This window comes from Epinephelus lanceolatus, chromosome 14 (assembly GCF_041903045.1).
Source record: "Epinephelus lanceolatus isolate andai-2023 chromosome 14, ASM4190304v1, whole genome shotgun sequence".
NCBI classification, from domain to species: domain Eukaryota; kingdom Metazoa; phylum Chordata; class Actinopteri; order Perciformes; family Serranidae; genus Epinephelus; species Epinephelus lanceolatus.
The window spans coordinates 24,549,561-24,572,218 of NC_135747.1; the positions used below are offsets into that span (position 1 = coordinate 24,549,561).

Below are 22,658 nucleotides of genomic sequence, written 5' to 3' on the forward strand. Positions count from 1 at the left end.
TTTTCTTTAGTTAGCTGATTGGTTCTTGCCATAATATGAATTTTAACAGTTGTCCAATAGGGCTGTCGGCTGTGTATTAACCTGACTTCTGCACAACACAACTGATGGTCCCAACCCCATTGATAAAGCAAGAAATTCCACTAATTAACCCTGATAAGGCACACCTGTGAAGTGGAAACCATTTCAGGTGACTACCTCTTGAAGCTCATGGAGAGAATGCCAAGAGTGTGCAAAGCAGTAATCAGAGCAAAGGGTGGCTATTTTGAAGAAACTAGAATATAAAACATGTTTTCAGTTATTTCACCTTTTTTTGTTAAGTACATAACTCCACATGTGTTCATTCATAGTTTTGATGCCTTCAGTGAGAATCTACAATGTAAATAGTCATGAAAATAAAGAAAACACACTGAATGAGAAGGTGTGTCCAAACTTTTGGCCTGTACTGTATATAGAAGTTTACAGTAATTTATAAAGTTAAAGGTGTGTAAGAGTGTGTAAGAGTGTGTAAACCTTAGGGGGATTTGGTGGCATCTAGTGGTGAGGATTGCACATTGCAACCAATTGAAACATCTCCCAGCTAGAATTCTTTCAGTGTTCAGGAGGTTTGTACCAGGAACAGAATTATCCTCCTCTCCAAAACGAACAAACCAGGTGATTAAAACAGGTAAAAACACTGAATAAAGCAGTTAAATGTTACAAATTACTGTTTCTCCTATGCTCTTCCACATGCTGGAGAGGAGCAGCTTGCCCACCACATGCTAATGTGTGCTCACCTTTTTCTCTTGTAACTTAAGATCCAGACATTCAGGAGGTTTTCACCGTACGTGGAATTATCTGCAGAGGTCTCCTCCTCTCCAAAACAAACATATAAGGTGATTTAAACCACTAAAAACACTGATCAAAGCTGTTCATGTAACAAATCAGTGGTTTTCCGACGCTGCTAGTAGCAGATGGTCAACACATTCTCACTCCGAACTCGTCACATACTAACGTTTTGGTCATGGACTTTTCACGTCCACATGCGACGTGCTACGTACCCTAGGTGCGTTGGTTGTTGACGTTCTGGGACACTTATCAAGTTCTCTTCTTTCAAGATACACTTCCGTTTTCTCAGGAAATTTACTGTTTACGTACAGTCTCTTTCAAAATGAACGCACTACGTCAGTACAACCACGATGAATTGACGTTTTCTTTCCTTCAGCAACAAACACAAATGGTTGAGTTTAGGCAACAAAAACATGGTTAGGTTTAGGAATAAAGAACAGGGTTTGGCTTTAGAATCTTACGGGACGTGAACACCATTCTCTTGGGTGAAAGTTGGTGTTTTTTTTTTTTTGGACCCATCCAATGGCAGTATCTAGAGCCAGTGTTTGGTTTGTCTGTTCTGGGCTACTGTAGAAACATGGTGGTGAACATGGCGATCTCTGTGGATGAGGACCCGCTTCCATGTAGATCTAAATGGCTCATTTTAAGGTAACGGAATCACAATGATTCTTATTTTCAGGTGATCATACATTAAAGAAAATATAATTCCTACCAATAAATCCCCCTAAATCCTACACACTGGACCTTTAAGAACTAAGAGTATAAAAGTTAATCATACAGTCAGCTTCACTAAGCTGCTGTCTTAAATTTTCAGTCAAATTCACTCACATAGCAGAGATACTACATAAGGTAAAATTAGTTCAGTGATGATTTTGGGAGGGAAAAACACGGAAACGCTCAGGTAAAATTTGTCAGTAGTTTATTCATCGGTCCAACTGTACATGATGCAGTGAGAGAGGGACACCAGATGATGAGTAACATGAAGGATTACAACGATGCCAGTGCTATGGCAGCACCTGGAACACACCAACTATCAGCTGGACTGGAAATAATAGCCCTGCACAAGGAAACTGTTCAGGCCTCGATATGTACAGGCACCATACAGTGTGTTTTTGTGTACGTGTTTATGTGTGTGTGTGTGTGTGCATGTGTGAGATTAAAAATATCAGACCGGATGAAAAACACACAAAAATGATTTTCAGTTCCACAAATGTAAAAGGGTGCTCTCTCGCTTTTCATTGGAAATATTAATTTGCCTTTTTTTTTTCTTCATTCGTCCATTCATAGTTTGAGTACGTTGAAGCGAAGTGAAACGAGACGTGGGAGTGGCCAAATACAAAAGATTAGCTGATTAGCAGAAGGTTTTTTGTAAATTCCATGTCTACACTGATATCATTATTACCCATACGTTTGTGCAATATCTCTCTTTGCATAGTAAATAAAAGTTAAATGTTTTCGTTGTTGACATGCACCTATCTTTTGTAGCATATTTTTCTTGCGGATTTTGGGGACTCCCATATAGAATTATAAGCCCACTATAGTGATTGCATGCAGCGTTACCAGTAGAGCTGAACTTGATTTCTAAGAGTTTATGAGAGCAAAAGGTTAAGCCGGTATAGTGGGTGTTGATGAGGACTGTTACGTGAGACCTGGCTGGTTACAGGTGAGCGCCTGCATGGACAGACTTCATGCCCTCAGCAGTAGGAGAGGCACCACTGGCTGCAGACAGAGGGGAAAGTGCTCTGTGTGCAACAACATCCATATGTTCAGGTGATTGGTTCTTTGGCTTTTGAGATACTTCGGGAGGGAGGGGAGGGGAGGGGAGGGGGGTGGATCTTGTGACGTTAATCTGACGTGTTATCAGTCTGAATCCCTCTAGAACTGACATGCTTCTCCTCGACCACCACGGCTGCTCTGTCCTCTGAATCTAACCTTTGACAGCCAATCGCAGGAATGCAGCGTGCAATTACAGTTTTGGCCCAGTTTCTTTTTTATCAATAACATTGCCAAAAACACCCGCTATACAACATGCTGAGATAAAAAACGAAAGCAATTGATGTCCTTGTAAAATATGCTGTTAATTCCAAACCTGAACTCCTTATTTATGTACAATTTTGTGTGTGTGCATTCACTATGTGGTCTGCACTGCCCTTACAGGTCCTCACATGCAGCCTCCTTTATCATCTACAGCACCTAAACCGTGAACTATAGGAACTTCAACCGGCTCTCCACTGGGTTTGGTTTTTAACGAGGTTGTCTCCTGCATAAGATAATTTTTTTTTCTCTTTGTATGTTATTTTTTTTGCGGTATATTTGTAGCTTTCATAGCCATGCAGAGCCCTGCAGGGAGGGCTCTTCATGCCAGGGGGCCAGCAAGCAGCACGCTTTTGTGCGGATAATCATGCCAGGTGAGAGAGTGGTGTGGATTCCGCCTGAACGCCTGTGCACTGGCACTAAAGGATGGAAGAGGAGCTCTGTCACTCTAGAGATCAGGGTGTGGGGGGTTTGTTACATGGGTGAGGTGGAGTTGAAAAGGCTGCATTTCTAACGTCACTACGATGGAATTTGTTAAAATGTCCACTATGTCTTTTTCAAGTAAATCTAATGCCAAAGATCAGCAGCAATAAGTGCAGTCCAGCTGTCAGGTAGCCAACTAAGAAAGCCTTGGAGTAGTCCGTCTGCGATTGCCATCTCTCCTTGGGTTAAATGGCTGTGGCATTGGGGTCGTATCGCCGTTTCTTCACATTTCTTGCATGGAGACAAGAAACAGGAGTCAGTGTGTGCTGTAATCACATCTATAACACAGCTAGTTCAACCTGGACAAGCAACCACACTCATCTCTTCAGCTGACAATAGCAGACTCATAAATATGCCGTAAACAATTCCTTAACCATTGTTGTATTCAAAGGTGGCATATAAAAAGGATCGCTATGGTTATGGATGCTGAAGACATTGAAGTGAGGAAAGGCTGGTCCATGTTTAACCAGTTTGGTGTTGACTGCAAAGAGGCAGTGTGAGGTGTTTATATTCACAAACCTTTACATCTAAGTTCATGTTGATGGACAGTATGGTGACCATACTAAGGAAAAATCAATTCCACTTAAAAGGACAGTTCACTTACAAATCAAAAATACATATTTTCCCTCTTACGTGTAGTGCTATGTCTCAATCTAGATAGTTTTGTTGTGAGTTGCAAAGTTGGAGATATCGGCCATAGAGATGTCTGCCTTCTCTCCAATATAATGGAACTAGATAGCAAATCATGACCCGGTCACTCAAGATAATCCACAGACATTGTTGTGGGCAGTTCTACGTAGGAACAACTTTCTTTTTACTAAACTACACCTAGCAACCGAATCACAGCGTATAAGGAAGCGTGCTAGTGTTGTAGAACGAAGAGACTCAAAACACAGGACTGGACATTTGAGGGTTCACTCGCGAGAAAGCCAAAGAATTAGTATGGGAGAGAGCCATAGGAGAGAGCTAGAAAACCAAAACACCAAACCAAGTCTCATGCCGGTGGCTTAAAAAAATGACAGTTTATACTCGATGTTCGTGATAATCATTTTATACATCCCACGCTGTGGAAGTGGGGATTTATGGTACTGCTCTAGAATGGCTAAGGTCTTATCTGGCTGATAAAACCATGTGTGTAAGCCTCGGTGGATTTGAATCCTCCTCTGCTCCCCTGTCATATGGGGTTCCACAGGGCTCAATTTTAGGGCCCCTGCCTTTTTCTTTTTATTTACTTCCTCTGGGATCCATTCTTAGAAAACATGGCAACTGTTTCCATTTTTATGCTGATGACAGTCAGATCTATGTACCTTTAAAGCGGGAGGATGCATTCTCAGTAAAACCACTTCTCGCATGTCTTAATGACATGAAAGCTTGGATGGCCTTAAACTTTTTAAATTTTAATGAAGAGAAGACAAGTGGTGGTGGTGTTTGGACCCAGTGGATCCTGTGAGTCCCCCCCCTACTGACTTGAGCCCTTTGACACCATATGTGAAGCCCACAGTTATGAATCTGGGTTTTAGGATGGACAGTAATTTTAAACTGGATAGTCAAATTTGTGCAGTCGTGAAGTCCAGCTTTTATCATTTAAGGCAGTTGGCAAAAGTCAAACCCATTCTTGCCAGGCAGCAATTCGAAACAGTAGTCCATGCCTTTATTTTGCCTCGGCTGGACTACTGTAATGCACTTTACACTGGAATCAGCCACTCTTCTCTCTCTCATCTGCAGCTGGTTCAAAATGCCGCTGCATGACTTTTAACTGGGGCAGGAAAAAGAGAGCACATAACATCCATTCTGGCCTCACTCCACTGGCTGCCTGTGCATTTTAGAGTTAATTTTAAAATTATTTTATTTGTTTTTAAATCTTTGAATGGTGTTGCCCCACCTTACCTCTCTGAGCTGCTTCACCCTTACACTCCTTCCCGGTCTCTCAGATCAGCTGACCAGCTGCTCCTGGTGGTACCGAAGTCTAAGAGGAAGCTCAGAGGGGACAGAGCCTTTTCTGTTGTAGCTCCTAACTTGTGGAACAGTCTGCCGCTCCACGTTAGACAGGCTCCTTCTCTGTCCATTTTTAAAACTCGCCTTAAAACCCACTTTTCCTCCTTATTCCTTGTATTTTATTATTTTTGATTCATTGTGTTACTGTTTGTTTTTATGTCCTATGTTTTCATATTTTATTTACTCTTGATGTACAGCACTTTGTTTCAGCTGTGGCTGTTTTTAAGGTGCTTATATTAAGAAATAAAGCTGGATTGGATTGGGACTGGATTGGAAGTACCATCCAGTTCTATTATGTCCAAGACAGGGCAAACATCTCTACAGCCGATATCTTCAACATTCGGCAACTTACAAGGCCACTAACGCAATCTAGACTGATGAATATCTCTACAGGTAAAAGGAAAATGTTATTTTTAATTTTGGGCTGAACGGTCCCTTCAAGTTTTCTTTTGTGTTGCGATTTGTGACACTGTGCATCAGATAGAAGTGACCTAAATTAAACTTTCACCCAGTTTTTTGAGCAAAAAACCAATAAAGTCTACTTTCAAATGAGCTAATAACTGAATGTTGAAGGTCCATGAATATAAATGTCCTCTGTTGCCCTCTTGCAGACTGACCGGTTTGTGCGTGCAACATCAGTTTACAAGGTGAGGAAGTGTAGGAGACATGTCTCATTACCAGTATTGATGGGAAAGACATTAGTTCCACTCAAAACATAACCATCTGGGAGGAAAGAGCTAACATAAAATATAGTCTATAGAGGAGGGAAAGAGGAGACAACCACATAAACAACAACCACAGCAGCAGCAGCGGCAGCGGCAGCGGCAGCAACAATAACTACTACCACAACAGTGGGACAACAACGAGAACAACAACAGGAGTTATGCATAACCTCCCCGTACTGTGGCTTGTTGTGGGGCTTCTATCACTCTGTCATGCACCTGTTCCAATAGTAGGCCAGTTGAAGGTGGCACTATTGTTGTGCGTGGTTCATGCAGTGCAATGCGCCGTGTCTGTACCAGGTCTGTGAAGCAGGCAGCAATGGCAGCTGGTGTGGGCGGGGTCCGAGAGTCCTGCTCTGCTCTAGGGCGGAGCCTGGCCGTCTTAGGTGGGTGTGGTCAGCCATGGCACAAAGGCTGCGGCCAACAAAAAGGGTCCTGGCCTCTGTCTGTGTCTCTCTCTCTGTGTCGCTGTCTCACCGCTCCACTTAAAGTCTCGCCCTCAAACAGTAACGGACTGAGAAAAAGATCACGGAGGCGATGAGAGCACGACAACCCTGGACCAAATCACTCTGGGTTTGGCTCAGCCTTTGTGCAATGAACTGACCTCCTCCAAATCAAAAAGGTCAACATGCAGAAATGTGTCTTATCCTGTTTTTTTTTTTTCTGTCTTTGTTTTGGTGACAACCATGATGCTTTGCTACCCGGCATGCTTTGGTGGCTGCAGGATTGTATTTCTCAGTTATTTCTTAAGCCTATTTAGACTAAGATGTGTAACACCCCTGTTGCTCAAGACAGCAGGCTAATCAGCGGTAGACTGTTATTAATTTACAGTACAATAAAGTACATTTCCTGACTACACAGAGATATGTTAGAGGTCTATCTTTGGATTTTAGAGAGCAAATAAGACTTTAACTTATCAATACAACCATACACAAGCTTTTTTTTTAAAAAAATGTCTAGCTATTAAAAGCATACTTTACCCTCTGTTATCAGGACTGAACATGCATGTCAAGCATTGAGCTCTGCCCGTCCAATCAGTTTGAGGTTCTGCTACAGATCGAGGCGACCCCCTTGTCAAAATCACCAACCAACCAACTACAAAACAACCAGGATGACGCAGAGCAGTTCAGATATGCATGTGTTTGTGTATCGTCCACCCCGGGGTCCATACTCTGTAGCAGGAGCTCAAACCCTGGTGTCTAGAAGCAGCAGGGATGCTAGAGTTACAGCAGGAGAGGCATGCGGCGTGTTGCTTACTTAAAGCCCCATCCAGTCCCCCCCAGCACTATGGCAGCCACAAGGATGGCTCCGGCGATGGAGCCTATTATTAGATTGGTGGCACTAGGACCTGTAAAGGGTTATGGGGAAAAAGACATGAGTTTCTATACTCACTTACTGTATAAATAACATGTAACTATACAATGACGATTTCACATGGAACAGAAAACATAACCATAAGTATACTATAACAGTAAAATGACTTGAATCTGAGAATGTATTTTGCATGCCCCCTTTAGTGTGTAACATGACAATAATGAGGCCCTGGGATTTTTTTTTTTACATTTATCTGGTGTCAGTAGAGGTAGAGATTATCAGTGGTTTGTCTGTTAAGGTTGTGCAGAAGACTCGACCCTGGGTATCCATCACTATAAAGGTTTAATTAAACAGAGATTGACAGGTGATGTGTATATGTGGCCTGCAGTATGAGCAGTAGAAAAAAGTTTTTTTTAAGGGGTCCCAGTCACTACACAGCCTACCACTGACTGACAAGCCAGGTCACTAACTGGACACTTCTCAGGACTGTTTTCCATCTAAATGCCCCACATGCCCCAGAAAGGAGAGGATCACAGGAGCAACCACATAACGACTAAGAATAAGAGGAAGAAAAGGAGGAAGAAGAGGGAGGATGAAGAAAGAGGCTTGTAATAATGGGGAACAACGGGAAGTGGCAGGAGAGGAGGAGGAGGAGGAGGAAGAGGAGGAGGAGGGGGAATCCATCAATCAATCACACAACACAGAAAACATCCAATCACATGACAATTATATGGTCATCACCAACACACAAGAAAACACAAAGCCACCGGGACGCACACACGGGCTCAGGCCGGCTCACGAGACCGCCCGCACACTGAGGCACCACTATGAGAGGAAGAGCTGTGAAAGGGTTAAAGATGCTTACTCTATTCCCCACCCTGTGCCTCCAAAAATCACCCCCAGGGCCAGAATGGTCCCTGCTACTGCCCCTATCAGCCTGTTAGTGGCCACGCTCACTGTGCAGAGGGAAAAGGAGCATTATTACCACCCTGTTAAAAACAAACAGCAGGCTTCTGCTTCAGAGTCATGGATGAAGTGACACGGTTCCCTCTGTGACGCTTCCCACCCCCTTTAACCACCTCCCGTGTCCACCCGCCCCCTGTGGACAAAGTATCAGATATCATTTCATCGTCTGAAGATTAACAAATGTGACACTGCTTTTTATATTCTCCTCCAGTCGCCATCTTACATGAAAAGTCTTTACGACCCCAGTACACCTGTGAAACTGTGTGCTGACTCAGATCTAACAGTGTGACTGAGAATGACATTGCAGAAATTGCAGAACAACATATACAGTACAAAAGTCAGCGTGAATCCTGGCTAAAATAAATCAGTGCACATAAACGTGTGTGTCATTCGTTCTATCAGATGCCAGAGGTTGAAAGAGGTGGAAACCGACCCTTGGGTCCTTCGTCCGGAATGGTCTCAGGCTCTTTAGGCGGGTCAGGCATGCTACAGTCTGTCCCCGCCCAGGTAGTGTCGCAGGTGCATGTGGCTTCATTGTTGCACACCTGTACAGACGAGACAGAAATAGAGGAGGTAACGAGGGGAACATAAGAGCTGTAAATAAAAGGTGCTGAAACACCGGGACACTTTTTGGGAATCATTGTTTATCCATGGTTAAAGATATAGCTAGCTAACCCTACACTTTTCAGGGTTTGATTTTGGTTTTGGAACAAGGAAGAAATGTAGATCTCTTTTCAACATCTCCAGGTAACGAGTATCATTCATACACGATGTGCTCCAGGCACAACATTTAGCACCAAATCCACAAAATCAGCCTGAAAATGAAGGAAATCTGAAACGACTGCATTAGAGTCAATGGAGCACAGCTGTGTTGTTGTCGGACCCTGGTCTGAGCCAGCCTGATGCTACGTTATGATTGGCCAGTCTGAGTCCGAGGACGCAAAGACCACAACGAACAAAGCGTAAATTGTGGGTTAGTTTACACCGGGACTCACCCCATGGGCAGAGCACACCTGTCCGTTAGGTCCACTGGGGCAGGTGCTCATGTTGAGTGACTGGATGGGCAGACACTTGCGGTCAAGGCACATCATTGACGGCCCACAGGGAGTCCCATCCTCCACGTAGCCTAAATCAGTCTCATCATCCAAAAGGACATGGCCACCACTGTGAGGAGAAATTGAAGGGAAGGAAAGGGGGAGAGAGATAAGGACAGCGGAGAGGTCAGGAGAGGGGGTGGAGGCAAAAACTCATACAGGGATGATTAAACCAAAAGTGACAAGAAGTGGACCACTGACGATAGCAATTCTATACATTTCGAGGACATAAACAGGTCTTAGTATATTGTACACATGTGTTTACCTGCAGTCTACCAGTCTGCCTTGATGGTTGAAGGAGGCTGGTGTGATATCTCCTTTCATAATGCCGATGCGTGGGCTGCGGCCGATGTTGGAGCACAAAAGGTAACCACAGAACACATCACTGAAAAACACAACAGAGAGAGAGAAGGAAGTCTGTACAGATGCCAACTGTTATATTCATTTTGTCTTCTTCATTCGTCTATCATTACTTTTAAATCCTGTCTTAACACCCATCTTTTAGCAACTGCTTCTGAGTCCTCTTTCATTAAAAGATTAGATGATTGTTTTCATTTAGTCTGTATCTGCATCTATCCATCCATTTTCATCTGGTCATTGGGGGCCGGGTCACAGGGGCAACAGGCCAAGCAAAGCACCCTAGACGTCCCTCTCCCCAGCAACTGGCTGTCCCGTCTGGCCTGGGAACGCCTTGGGATATGCTTTGGGATATGTAATCCCTCCAGTGTGTTCTGGGTCTGCCCCAGGGCCTAATACCAGTGGGATGTGCATGAAACACCTCTAACGGGTGGCATCCAGGAGGCATCCTGATCAGATGCCCGAACCACCTCAACTGATCTCTTTCGACGTGAAGAAGCAGAAGCTCTGTGACCTTGACCTTGACCTTTGACCCATGACCACCAAAATCTAATTAGTTCATCTGTGAGTCCTAGTGGACGTTTATGTCAAATTTGAGGAACTGATATATTGCCCTTATGAGAATGAGATGAATGCATGGTAACAGTGACCTTGGCCTTTGACCACCAAAATCTAATCAGTTCATTGTTGAGTCCAGACGAACATTGTACCAAATTTGAGGGAATTCCCTCATTACCTGCATTCACGAGATTGGTGGACCAGGTCACAGTAACTTTCACCTTTGACCTATGACCACCAAAATCTGATTGGTTAATAACTGAGCCCAAGTTGGTGTTTGTGCCAAATTTGAGGAATTTCTCTTAAGGCTTTCTAGAAATATTGCATACGCATAATGAGACAGACTCAAGGCCTTGATCTTGACCTCAAAAATCTAATCAATTCATCCATGAGTCCAAGTGAATGTTTGTGCCGAATTTGATTAAATTCCCTCGAGGCCTTCTTGAGATAATGCACTCACGACATTGAGACAGACCAGGTCACAGTGACCTTGACCTTTGGTCACCAAAATCAAATCAGTTTGTTGTTGAGTCCAAGGGAATGTATTTGCCAAACCTGAGGTATTTTTCTAAAGGTGTTCTTGAGATATCGTGTTCACACGAATGGGACGTACGGATGCACAACCTGAAAACACAATGCCTCCGACCATAGCTATCACCGGAGCAGAGGCATGAAAAAACAAACAAACAAAAAAACAAAAACGTGCCCTCTGTTGCCCTCTATTGGTTGGCTTTAATACAGCATTTATCTCCTTATTTATCAGTACAAAAAGAAAACAAGGAACAACCAAAGCCCTGCTTCCAAGTAGAAATAGAAAGCACTGTCATGCAAACATGTAAAGAGGAAATACCGTAGTCAATTTAATTTGTCTTCTATTGAAACTCACTGTTTGCTACACTGGATCCATCTGTCTCCATCCTTCCCACAGTTGCCCTTCTCTGTGCCCTCTGTGTTCAGCTTCTCATAGCAGAACTTCTCCGAGCCTCCAGCCTCTGAGGGAGAGAGAGGAGGGGTGAACTGCACAGCACCGACTACAGAAGACTCTTCTCATTCAGTATCTCTGCATGATGACACTCTGACACTCCGCTAATGTGAGCCAAAGAATATTAATCTTACTTGACCCCCAGATGTATTTACACTGGTTTTCCCTGGTCTTGCAATCTCCATTGTAGCAGCGGCCCTTCAGACAGAGAGAGAATAAAACAGTAAATAAATTCTCAGTCAGCTGCTCCCAAACTTCTATTCTGATGCACAACTGCTCCTTTTTTCTAATTTCACCAGTGTGCGTACCTGGTTTAACTGGCAGAGGTAACCATCTTGTTTGTGAAGATTGGGAGGGCACTGCAAACAGCCACAAACATAAGACTTCCTCTTAACCATGCACATTATCTTAAACATGCGAAGAATGAACAGTTTAAAACTAGACTGTAACAGTGCAACACAACAACACCTGTCCAGAGTCCCCAGAGCACGTCTCTGAGATATCACAGTCGTTCACAGCATAGCGGCAACTGTAACCTCGAGGATAAAACTAGTAGGAAAAGGAGAGAGGAGATAAAAGTCATATATCTTATGGTGCTGTCAGACCTAGAGTCGTCTTGCTTTGGTCCAAATCAGGGACTAGTTTTGTTACAAAGTTGCATAATTGCCTAGAGTTGGTTCGTGTTCTCATGGCAGCATCTACAAGCGGACCAGATCAAATGCCTTGGGCAAGAAAGCTGCTCTTGATTGGTCAGAATTTCCATGTGGGACAAATCCAGGAAGTAAACAAAACGTTGAAGAAGAGTACACATGCAAGATAAATGCAACACTGTCTAATGTCACAATGGAGGGACAACTACGCAGGTTGATTTTAGCGCTGGTCATCGTGGACTATATTGCTGTCATTGTTCATTTTAGTCATTTTGAAAAGTCATTTTAGAAACATGCAATCTAGTTTACCAATGTTGTTAATTTCCCCCAGTTTCAGTCCATATTTTCGTCACCATTCCATGTCTAGAAGCTTTTTTTTGTGATTTTTCACAGTAGTAAGTGCAGTCCTTTCCTGATTGCAAGTACACTGTTAACGTACAAGTAGCTACATGCTAACGTCAAGGAAACTTTGGCTTTTATCAGTGATTCTTCAAAGAGTTTGCTATTCTCTGTTATAGCCATTCCCCAGCTGCTATGACAATGCAGAGACACTGACATTCAAAGACCCGGATATGCTGATCAATCAGAGCAGACATGGCTTTTCGGGAGGGGGCTGTGTTTCAAACACAGAGTTAATACAGGTGCTTCAGCACAGATAGTAAAACACGCATTTATTTATTTATTTATTTATTTACAATAAAAGCATGTAAATATGTCCTCGTATAAACCTTAAATACAAATATGAACCTGAAACCTGTGCACAAGTCCTCTTTAAGAAAAGACCAAACCCATACCAGACATGTGGTATTGCAGCACGGGCCATCACTGCAGTGCGCCCCGTTAGCGAGGGAACACTTCTTGCAGCACTCTTTGTAGCACTCCTGAAAATAAACAGGGGCAAAGAGCTTCATGCATCCGAGCACACAGACCACAGCAAACAGACCTGACATTCTCAAGTGAGAGAGACTCACCGCTCTCGCTCCGCAGTCGCACTCCTCTCCCACTTCCACAAATCCATTACCACATTCTGTTGCCTCGAACAGCTAACAGAGGGAGACAGGAGAGTGTAAAAGGTGGAGCACACAGTGTGATTCATGACAGCTGGGGGGCGGGGGCAGAGGTGTGATTGTCTAACCTTGGTTGGCCTGTTAAACAGACACGAGCCTCCACCTTTCTGAAGGAAGTCCTTGTAGTCTGAGATGCTGCATTTGGAGAATCTCCGTGGGTGTTGGACCCTGAAGAGAGAGAATACCAGGTGATAATTAACTGTAAGTGCCGACAGAGGATGGAAACATGGTTCAAAATTGTGTCGGATACCGTGTGTGAAGATCTGCTTTCTAATGAGTGTTTTTTTAGCAACCATAGGCAACACATTCGGACTTCTGCACGCACACACTGCTTACTATATTAAGCTATTTATTACTGACTGCCTAAAACTGTAGTGAAGAAGTTTTAAAAACTTTTTATACCACACAGAATTTTTTTTTTTTTTACAATCTTACTGTCAAAAGTATGAAAGTATGATTGAAAACCAGTGGGGACTAAATGGACTCGAACTATCTATCATCATATCACATTTTTTTTCATTACTTTCCAGCAATAAATAACAATAATTACAAATATTATAATTATTTGGACAAGAAGTTTTTCCTAAAAAACTTTCCCGTTATGAATGAAGAGCTTCCTGCTGTAGCTAACTACAGGGACAAGTGTTTGCTAACGGTCTTTGTGAACGTCACAAAAGGAGGATTGATGCACAATCCACTGTCAAAACATTCCCACTTTTACTCAACCCTTTCACGAATAGTGGTCATTACGGTGGACAGCTATTTCGAAGCCATTTCTTGTATATGCATGGGTTTTGGTGGTATAGTTGCATTAAGTCACTACAGTGGTGCGTCATGCCATACACTGCCACCCACTGGCCAGGTGTTATCAGTGCAACACAAATCTCTCAAAATCAAGATGGCCGACAGAATGCAAAAAATGTTGTGGCCCTCAAGAATATCATGCCAATCCTTCTATAATAAGAGACTCTGACAGGTAAATAGAATCTGTAAAAATCAAATAACATCTAAGGAGTACTACAGTTGTTAAATTTCCCAAATATCGATTATATGCTGTGAGGAAATTGCAATTAATCATCTGTCCACTAAACTGGGCATCATGCATCGCTGGCTACATCTCAACTGCAATTAATAGTATTACTACAACTTTGTTGTTCTTCAAAATACTTAATCTGCAGTGTCTGTAAATCAAATATTTTTGTTATAAGAAGGTAATGTACAGTTATTGTTACAGAAACAATAAACAATTTGTTATTTTTGCAGAAAATGTTCATTGGAAAAATGATATAGTTCAACAGGAGGAGGAAGGAGCAAAGGTCAATGCTTTTGCATGGCATTGAACAGTATTAGAATTTGTTAGAAAAAAATGTGAACACTCCAGTGTAACAGCTTTAAAATATATTCTTGTAATGTCACATGAGATATAATCAATTTTTTAATTGGTTTATACATTTTTTTTAGTTTAAAACTGCTGTCCACCTAAGTGGATATGTGAATACTTCCTTGAAAAATGCATGTTTAAAAAAACAAACTTCGTATTTTCTTCATGCCTAAAGAGGAATAAAAACACTTAAGAAAAAGAATCTTGACTGAGGGTCGTAATAATTCATGCATGGAAGTATATAACGTCTCCTGAGAGCCCCTAATCAGATACCAAAACATCTTAGAATTAATATTAATGCCTGTGACAGGAGAGAGAACATATTCAGGACCTTTGTAAATTAAGTCTTTTTTATACATTCTATGAGAACCAGGTTCAATGCTTTCAAAGACTCTTTAAACTCTTCTCAGATACTCTGTGAGAATACTGTCAGAATACTATGAGAATAAGGTCAAAGCACAGATCAGTCTACATTAAAATTGTGTCATATTAACATCTTGATTCATTTATTTTACAAAACGGCTTAGTGTTGTAGTTGATTAAAGCATACTGACACCATTTATACTTGGCATTAACATGCAGTCTGTATTGATTAGATGTAAATGGGCTCACTGAGTAATATATTCTTTCACTGACTGAATGTCTGAATAAAAAATGACTAACACTGCAAAACAAAAGGGTCGACACTGGACAGAGATTTCGAATTATCATTAAGGTCAAAACAGAACACTTATCTCCCAGCTCTGCATTCATTCCCACACTCCCAGGGCGGTAATTACATTACTGGGTGACCACAAACAAGCATCTGTAATTGTCCCATTATCCCTCTCATCTGTGTGTGTGTGTGTGTCTTAGAAATATATTGGACATTACCCAGTGTCCTCCATTATGCAGCCAGTCCATGAGTCAACACAACCACATTCCTCTGCAAACAGGAAAGAGAGAACAGAATAAAACAGACAGTGAGGGAGATGAAATGGAAATAGATAAACCTCTTTCACACATGCAGTCTATCCCTGACATGTTCAGGAACATTTCCTGAATTTGGTTATGTGTAAAAGGGAGCAGGGGTCAATATTCAGGGAAATCTATATTGCCAATTTCCCATTTAAAGACCCAGTAACATTTTAGGGATGATGCTACTTAGGCTGTGTTGTGAATAAAAGTAGTAACACTGCAGGGTTGAGCCTGTAAAGGGTTAAGTCCCTCTGATGAAGGACGCTTTACTGTGGAGTAAATGAACAAATCACAAGACTCCGCTGATCACGTATTGAAATCTGCGATTTGTTTACAGTGTAGCCTGAACACCGATGCTGCTTGCAAACTCGTTAAATATTTAATACAATACAAGAACACTGGCTTTGGACAAAATCAGCTCCTCGCTGAACATGTTCCTAAAAATAATGAGAGACGTATTCCCCCGCGTACACCCAGCCTTGTCCTACTGTCTTGCTTTTCAGTTGAGTTTCATGATGTTAGCATCCATAGATAGCTGTCGGACTGAAAATCACTAAAACCTAAAAGGTTATCTCAGTATTATACCACGGAACTATGTGTGAAAGAGGCTGCAGACACACTTACAAGGTTTTCAAGACAAATATTAAATGTGAACATGATATTTCTACTTTATCATCTGAAAGAGAATTAGCATTAATTGGTACATTTACGCCGACGTCCAAATCTTCCACCTGAATCATTTTATTTTCCACTGACATAGTCACAGTCTTCTATCAAGCTTGTCCAGTTTTGGGGCCATCAAAAGAATCTGTGAAATGGCTGAGCTTCAAACATGGCAGCTGTTGGACTCTGATTTTGCCTCATTAAGCACTGTGATCTCAGAACTAATGACACAAATCATCCTTCTCGAGCCTGATCACTTTTTTTTCCAAGACAATCAGTTCATCTCTCCATCTGTCACTTCTGGACTTCACAGACGAGAGCTGACGAGAGACAGTCTGGTCCAGTCAAAAGACATCTTTTTGCTTTAAAGGCGCCATCTGCTGCATTAAATGATAAAGACATTTAAGTGTCTAAACATCAAATCTGAGACAACCCCACTTTTTCATATGTAGATTACTGGAAAAAATGTACTGTCTTAGATGCAGAACATCAGAGTTCTTAAAGGACACAACAACAAATACATGTTATCAAGCTTACAGGTATCGAGCCAACAGTTCTTCTGTGTGGACATTATTATTGAGAGCTATTTACCAAACATTAAAGGCGTTTTTTTTTTTTTTAGTAAATGTGTATTTAAGACATTTTAATTATTTTAAGGACCCACAGCCACCCTGAAAAAGTATTTCTAGCTAAATTGAAAGCCATTCGTGTTCGCTGAGCACGAATGGCAAATTCGCGATCTGGTGTTTTGCCTCAATTGAGCATAGTGTTAATTCAGGCAGGACACAATTTTAACTGCAAGCTGCTTTGTAACCCGCCTCCACCCCAGCTCCTCATTTTCATGCTGTGTCTGACTTTTCAGTGTCATTTCTGTTTGTCATTGATGCTGCTCTGTTCTGTCCCCGGGGGGTCTTTGCTGCTGCTCTCCCTACCTTACGCTTTCTGTGTAGGCACATGGAAGGGCAGGAAGGTTTGCTCTCCCTGCCTGAGGTCTTACTCATTTGCATATGGAAGGGCAGAGAGGTGTGCTCTCTCTGACTTAGGCTTTCTATCTAGGTGTGTGGAAGAGACGTTCTGCGTAGGCCTGAGGAAAGGCAGAGAGGCACCAGAACAGAGCCTTATCGCCAAATATAATACTGCAAATGGAAATAAAGTTTTCTTTGATTAAAGTGTTCCTGACTGAGCTATATTTTTGACTGCCCTAATAGACTGCCCTCCTTAAGTATACTTATACTAGCTGAGAGGAAGCAACGTGTGTTTCATGTATACTTCTCCTGGATGCTGGGTCCCACTGGATGCCCAGGTTCTGAGCCAGGCTCTGGGACAGAGACCCTGCCATGGACCAGGTGGTGCCATACTGTGGACACAGCAGAGAGCGGGGATTATTTACTTGCAGTCAGTCTCAGTGACAAAGAGTGACGAGCAGTGTTGGACAGCAAATCTGACCTCATTGACCCCGACTCCTCGGCTGACGGAACACATGCCTCCAAAGTATGCTGCGCTGCTTCTGCGGTAGTGGAAGGTCACATTTCTACAAGAATGATGGATGATAAAGAGGCAGACACGATGAACAACAGATGAAAGATAAAAACATCACACAGGGTAAGACAAGTCAAAAAGTGAGCTAATACTTTCTGTAAAAATCCACTCCTGAAGACAGAGTGCCGTTTTTCTTACGTAGACATACTGAGAAAATATTATCAGAACAAGGTCAAAGTATGAATCTGGCGGCATAAAAGTGATGTCAAACTGAGATCTTGGTTGGTTATTTTATGCAGCAGCTGTCTGTACTGCTTCCAGCTCACGCATGTTAAGTCTCAGAAGTGGTTGCAAATTCAGGTTCATATTTGTATCAACTCCAGGCCTTGATAATACGTTACAGAGTACAAGAAACATACAACTAAATAATAAAATAGTAGGAAAGACTGGGGTCAGTTGGCTATAGTGTTTGGTTTGGCACAGTGTTTTTCTGGTCTTTTGAAGGTCACAGAAAATGTAACATCAAAATGTTTGCTTTCTTGACCTGCACTTATCTACTTTATTAAAACATTTGAAAGTCACTAACTTTTCTTTTATTTTTCTAGTATCAAAAATACAAAAAGTGGTCAGTAGACTAAACCTGCTATGAAACTGTGTTAGATAGAGATTTTCTAAAAGTGTTACTTCTGGTTAATAGACCAAAGAATCAGCTACATTTTCATATGAGATTTGAAAGACTGTGATGAATGATTGTAGCTGGCTGGCATAATTTCATCACAAAGTTGGTTCAAATGTGAACAAGGTTGGTTGGCACACTGAGTTGTTCTAACTATAGCTGTATTATGAGAAATAGTAACTATTTAAAAAGATTAAAAACAATGTTTATACTGTTAATTATTAATATTTCGAATGGCAAATGGCAAAATCAAATACACCTTCCTTCTAAAGAGCTCCTTATAAATGCTGTTTGCTTTTAAAAATGGGCAGATATTTATTAAATGTTAATGCTTTCTGGTTCTCGTTTGAATTAAATGTTCAAACTGTTTCTACTGGTTGCTTAATTTTTTTGTAACTATATTGTATTTTAACATTGTGATAACCAACCCTGTGATGGGGCTGTGTAGCACAAATCACCTATTTTTTAGAAAACATTTGTGTACATTAAAACATGTTTATTTATCAGTCCCTCCAAGATTTCGCCTTATTGTAATCACAACAATTTATGCAAATCCAGCCAGTCCCTGTGAATTACCGCAACTTTAATGCTAATTTGACTATTAACACGTAAAATCTCTTTTCATTGTAGAGCTGAATGCAGTGCGGATATTTGCTCAGCTCCTACTTCTCTCTCTCTGTACGATGACACTGTGGAACCGGACCTCTGTGCCTGGGACAAAGTCGCGCACACACACAGTGACAGGGCTAACTGTTAGCATCACATGGCTAACATTCCCAAGCAGTTATTAACAGGTTTAACAACAGAATCGAGCTGTTTCTGTGTTGGTGTGAGATTAATAGCTCTGTGTCTAATCTTAAAATATGACGAGCAGTGATGAGATCAAGTTGTGCTGTGTTAGCTCGTGCTAACCAGGCTGAAAAGCTGCCATGAAATCAGACATTTTGGGCCACAACAACCACGATAACAGCCTGCAAAATCCTGGAGGGACTGATTTATAGCCTTAACCTTTCATTTGCTGCCAGCCAGAATATTCATACCTACATCATGCCAGAGAAATATGTAAGAGAGTAAAAAGTGTGCCAACCAACCCTGGTCTCCCCTTCTTTGACAAGGACTCTACCATATTATGCATTATGCTTGCATTTTTATATTCAAACAAAATACACTTCCATCGGGGAAAAATAAATACAATGAAAACCATCCAATAATATGTTTACATACACAAATTTTAAAATGGCACATAAAATAAATCAAAGGAAATGCTGGAAATTTAAAACAATCTTCACTGAGACTCCACAGAGAAAATTGCACAAAGGGTGATGGACAGATCTTGTTGAAATGAATAAACTTACGAGAAGAGGTGCACAGCGTCTGTGTGGTGCTTGATGCTCTGCTGCCGGTACTTGGAGAAATCCCGCAGCATCTCCAGTGGCCTGACGCTGACGGGGATCTGATCCTTGTCCGTCCAGATCTCCACAGCGACGAGCACCACACGTGTATGCAGCTGCTCTTTGAAGATCTGCCATTGAAGCGTGCGGTGAATGGGAGCAATAAAGAAAGGCAGAGAGAAAGGAGAGAGACAGCAGCAACAGCACGGGGAGAGGAGAAGAACACTGGGTGTGAATTTGAATCTGCACTGTCTGAGGAGGACAGATGATGAGGGGATGCAGCACACTGGGAAAAGGAGGAACAGGGGAGCGTTAATGCGCATCACGACAACACAGAGTACGATACAATACAACAACTACGGGGGGTGGCTCGGGGTTGGAGAGCTTTACTCCATCACGACACATGAGGACGTCTGCAGCTGTGCCACACTGAATAATATATCAGTGGGTGCACACTGTAAGGACATAATTGAAAGTTATGTTGTCAAAATACCAGGATGTTTATTAAGAGCCTGCACACAGTGCTGGTACAGAAAAATTCACTTAAGATTTACCAATATATTTGCATTAATATTAATCGTAATTACAACTTGTGCTGAAAATCTGATTGTAGATATTTTTTTTTTTTAGCGTCAGTATTTTCTATACTATCAAATGTATAATTAAACGGATTGTATCATTTTAGGGATGTGGACAGTGGCGGAGAAATTACTAAATACATGACCTGAAATATACTTTGTAATGTCTTGCATTAGATTACTTAAACTAAGTGTAACCATAATTACTGCACACATTATATTTTGGGGTTATATTTATTACTTAAGTGACTGTGCCATGTATTTATGGGTACATTATTCATATTTATATAAGTGGTAATAGATTCAGCATCACTGGTAAATTATTATTTCATTGTCATTTGTATTTTCATGTGCGGTGTTTAAGTGGAGTCATTGTGTTCTCTTGGTTATGAGCTAATCGGTTCCTACCTGCCCTTGTTTTGTGGGAACAGGTATGAGTGATACACAAGAAAGAGAGTGTGGGCCTCGTATTTAACAGTGAAGAGAAGTTGTTGTACCCCTGAGTTAGTATTGTCTTGCCGTGTTGGTAAAAATTAAATGAAGAGGAAGAAATAAATGTTGTAGCCGGCTTATTACCCACAGGCCTGGAAGAATGGGGGAACACCAACAATTAAGAAAAGAGGATTACATAAGTAACCTACTGTAAATACTTTGGATTACTTTTGGAATACACCAAACCCATATTGCTGAGTTCATTTGTCTGGGTCTTATATTTTCATGCCAGAAACAAAAGCCACTACAAACACTTTTTTTGAATCTGTTCATGGGACTTGTGTGCCCTCATTTCATCCTAACACTGTGTCCTAACAGCAAGTGAGTGACCCTCTCTGTCCACACTGAAGCCATTAAATATGCATTTCTGTTACATCATCTAAAAAAAAACGACGTAGACGGAGACATACCTACTTAAAAGATGGGCAGCAACTTTATATCTCTCTACGTTTGTACTTTTTAAACAAAAAAAAATTGTGATATTTACTGGACACACAATACAGCCAACAGCAAGTAGGTTGTTGTTATTGAGGGTCATTCACCAGAAATGCAGAGGACCATCTTTTTGGAACAACCTTCTTCCATCTCTACAATCATCATCGACATTATCGTCATTCAAAAAACATCTGAAAAGGACTAACACGTCATTGATCATTTGTAATTTGTTTGTGTTTTTTTTTGTAAATTGTACATCTTTAACAATTGTGTATTAGTTCTTAGTCTTAAACGCTTGTTCAATTATGCCATCCTAACTTTTATCTTTGTCTTTTTTATGTATGATTGTTGTTAATTAACAGCCGAGGTATCCTCATAAGCCATTTTTGGCTTCTAACCTCTCCTGCACAGTGTTTTAACTTAACATTTCTTTTTCCTGTGTTTTCTATCCATACAGTATATGTGCAACTAAACTAAACTGAAATGTTTGGATTAAGTTAATGTGTGTTCTTAAAATTCTGTCAGTCTATCATATAGTTGAATATTTTAGTGGACAAGTGAAAAATGTGACCTGTTGGTGGCGCTACATGAAAAATCAGAGGATCCCAAAGTCATTAGGATGAGGATGAGTGTCTGTATAACATGTCATAGGTATCCATCCAATAATTGTTGAGATATATAAGTCTGGCTCAAAGTGGACCGACCACATTGTCATTTCTAGAGCCATGCAGCTGGAGCAGCTAATAAAAAACAGCTATTGTATGTATGTCAGCTCTGAAGTGGATCTATATGCACAGAATAACTTAAGAGTTTACTCACAGCGTCCACAAAGTTCACCACAGACTTGGCAAAATTCTTTGTGTGCTGCTTGGTCTTGTGTCGTTTATACTGCAGACACAAAGTAGAAAGAACAGACAAAAAAGCTGCAGTGATTTCTTGGTGCTCACTCATGTGCTGCATTCAGAAGCACTGCTCCCTCTTGTGGGAAAAAAGCAGAGTGGGTCTGAAATATGACTGAGTTACAAACATACCATACTGTGGTCACTGACAATCATAATCTCCAAATACTTCATCTCCTCAAACACACTGCGAGGCATCTGCAAAATAAAAACAAACGACTCTGACCATTGCAAAGTTATTAAATACAGTGTGTCACAGTTCAAGGGTGGGTGAACTTTTCTTGCATTACTTGAGCGGAGACATGAGATCAGAGACTTACTGCTCGCTTTTTCCTGCGCCTCAGCCAGGACAAGTCATCGAGCTCTGAGAAGAGCTGCTCCTCCTCCTCAGCTACGAACACACACACACAAGGAAACAGTGACACCTCAATACACATATTTACAACTGGGTTTGCCTCTTCCGTGAGGGCAAGCCCATAGGGTTGTGTTTTTTTCCCAGAAAATCCAAAATAGTTTCCCTGAATTCCCCATTAAGTGGTCTGTTTAATTTAATTACAATAAGCATGCTAGACTAGAGTAGAGACAATAAACTTTAGTGGGAGCAACACAACATCTCATGCTTTATGAGAATATGAAAATAAAGTTTGACAACATCAGTGT

At 41.4% G+C, this 22,658-nt stretch overlaps 1 protein-coding gene across 5 annotated transcripts in view; it reads right to left on the reverse strand.

The window, feature by feature from the left end:
* Nucleotides 1-1,727: 1,727 nt before the first annotated feature.
* adam23b (ADAM metallopeptidase domain 23b) overlaps nucleotides 1,728-22,658 on the reverse strand; it is a 36,104-nt gene continuing 15,173 nt past the window's right edge. For 2 of the 5 annotated variants that reach the window (XM_033617488.2, XM_033617486.2), the window contains exons 8-26: nucleotides 22,319-22,389; nucleotides 22,131-22,196; nucleotides 21,919-21,987; nucleotides 19,559-19,725; nucleotides 17,495-17,579; nucleotides 17,318-17,405; nucleotides 15,302-15,353; nucleotides 13,116-13,215; nucleotides 12,952-13,023; nucleotides 12,775-12,861; nucleotides 11,799-11,879; nucleotides 11,639-11,689; nucleotides 11,465-11,528; nucleotides 11,235-11,340; nucleotides 9,699-9,818; nucleotides 9,335-9,503; nucleotides 8,773-8,884; nucleotides 7,317-7,407; nucleotides 1,728-3,573 (exon numbers count right to left, since the gene is read on the reverse strand). In XM_033617488.2, coding sequence (XP_033473379.1) covers nucleotides 3,528-3,573; nucleotides 7,317-7,407; nucleotides 8,773-8,884; nucleotides 9,335-9,503; nucleotides 9,699-9,818; nucleotides 11,235-11,340; nucleotides 11,465-11,528; nucleotides 11,639-11,689; nucleotides 11,799-11,879; nucleotides 12,775-12,861; nucleotides 12,952-13,023; nucleotides 13,116-13,215; nucleotides 15,302-15,353; nucleotides 17,318-17,405; nucleotides 17,495-17,579; nucleotides 19,559-19,725; nucleotides 21,919-21,987; nucleotides 22,131-22,196; nucleotides 22,319-22,389 — 1,697 coding nt within the window. In that variant the 3' untranslated portion in view covers nucleotides 1,728-3,527. Of the gene's footprint in view, nucleotides 3,574-7,316; nucleotides 7,408-8,238; nucleotides 8,330-8,772; nucleotides 8,885-9,334; nucleotides 9,504-9,698; nucleotides 9,819-11,234; nucleotides 11,341-11,464; nucleotides 11,529-11,638; nucleotides 11,690-11,798; nucleotides 11,880-12,774; nucleotides 12,862-12,951; nucleotides 13,024-13,115; nucleotides 13,216-15,301; nucleotides 15,354-17,317; nucleotides 17,406-17,494; nucleotides 17,580-19,558; nucleotides 19,726-21,918; nucleotides 21,988-22,130; nucleotides 22,197-22,318; nucleotides 22,390-22,658 lie in introns of all 5 variants that reach the window. The other 3 variants (XR_013493273.1, XM_033617487.2, XM_033617490.2) reach the window with 3 other exon arrangements.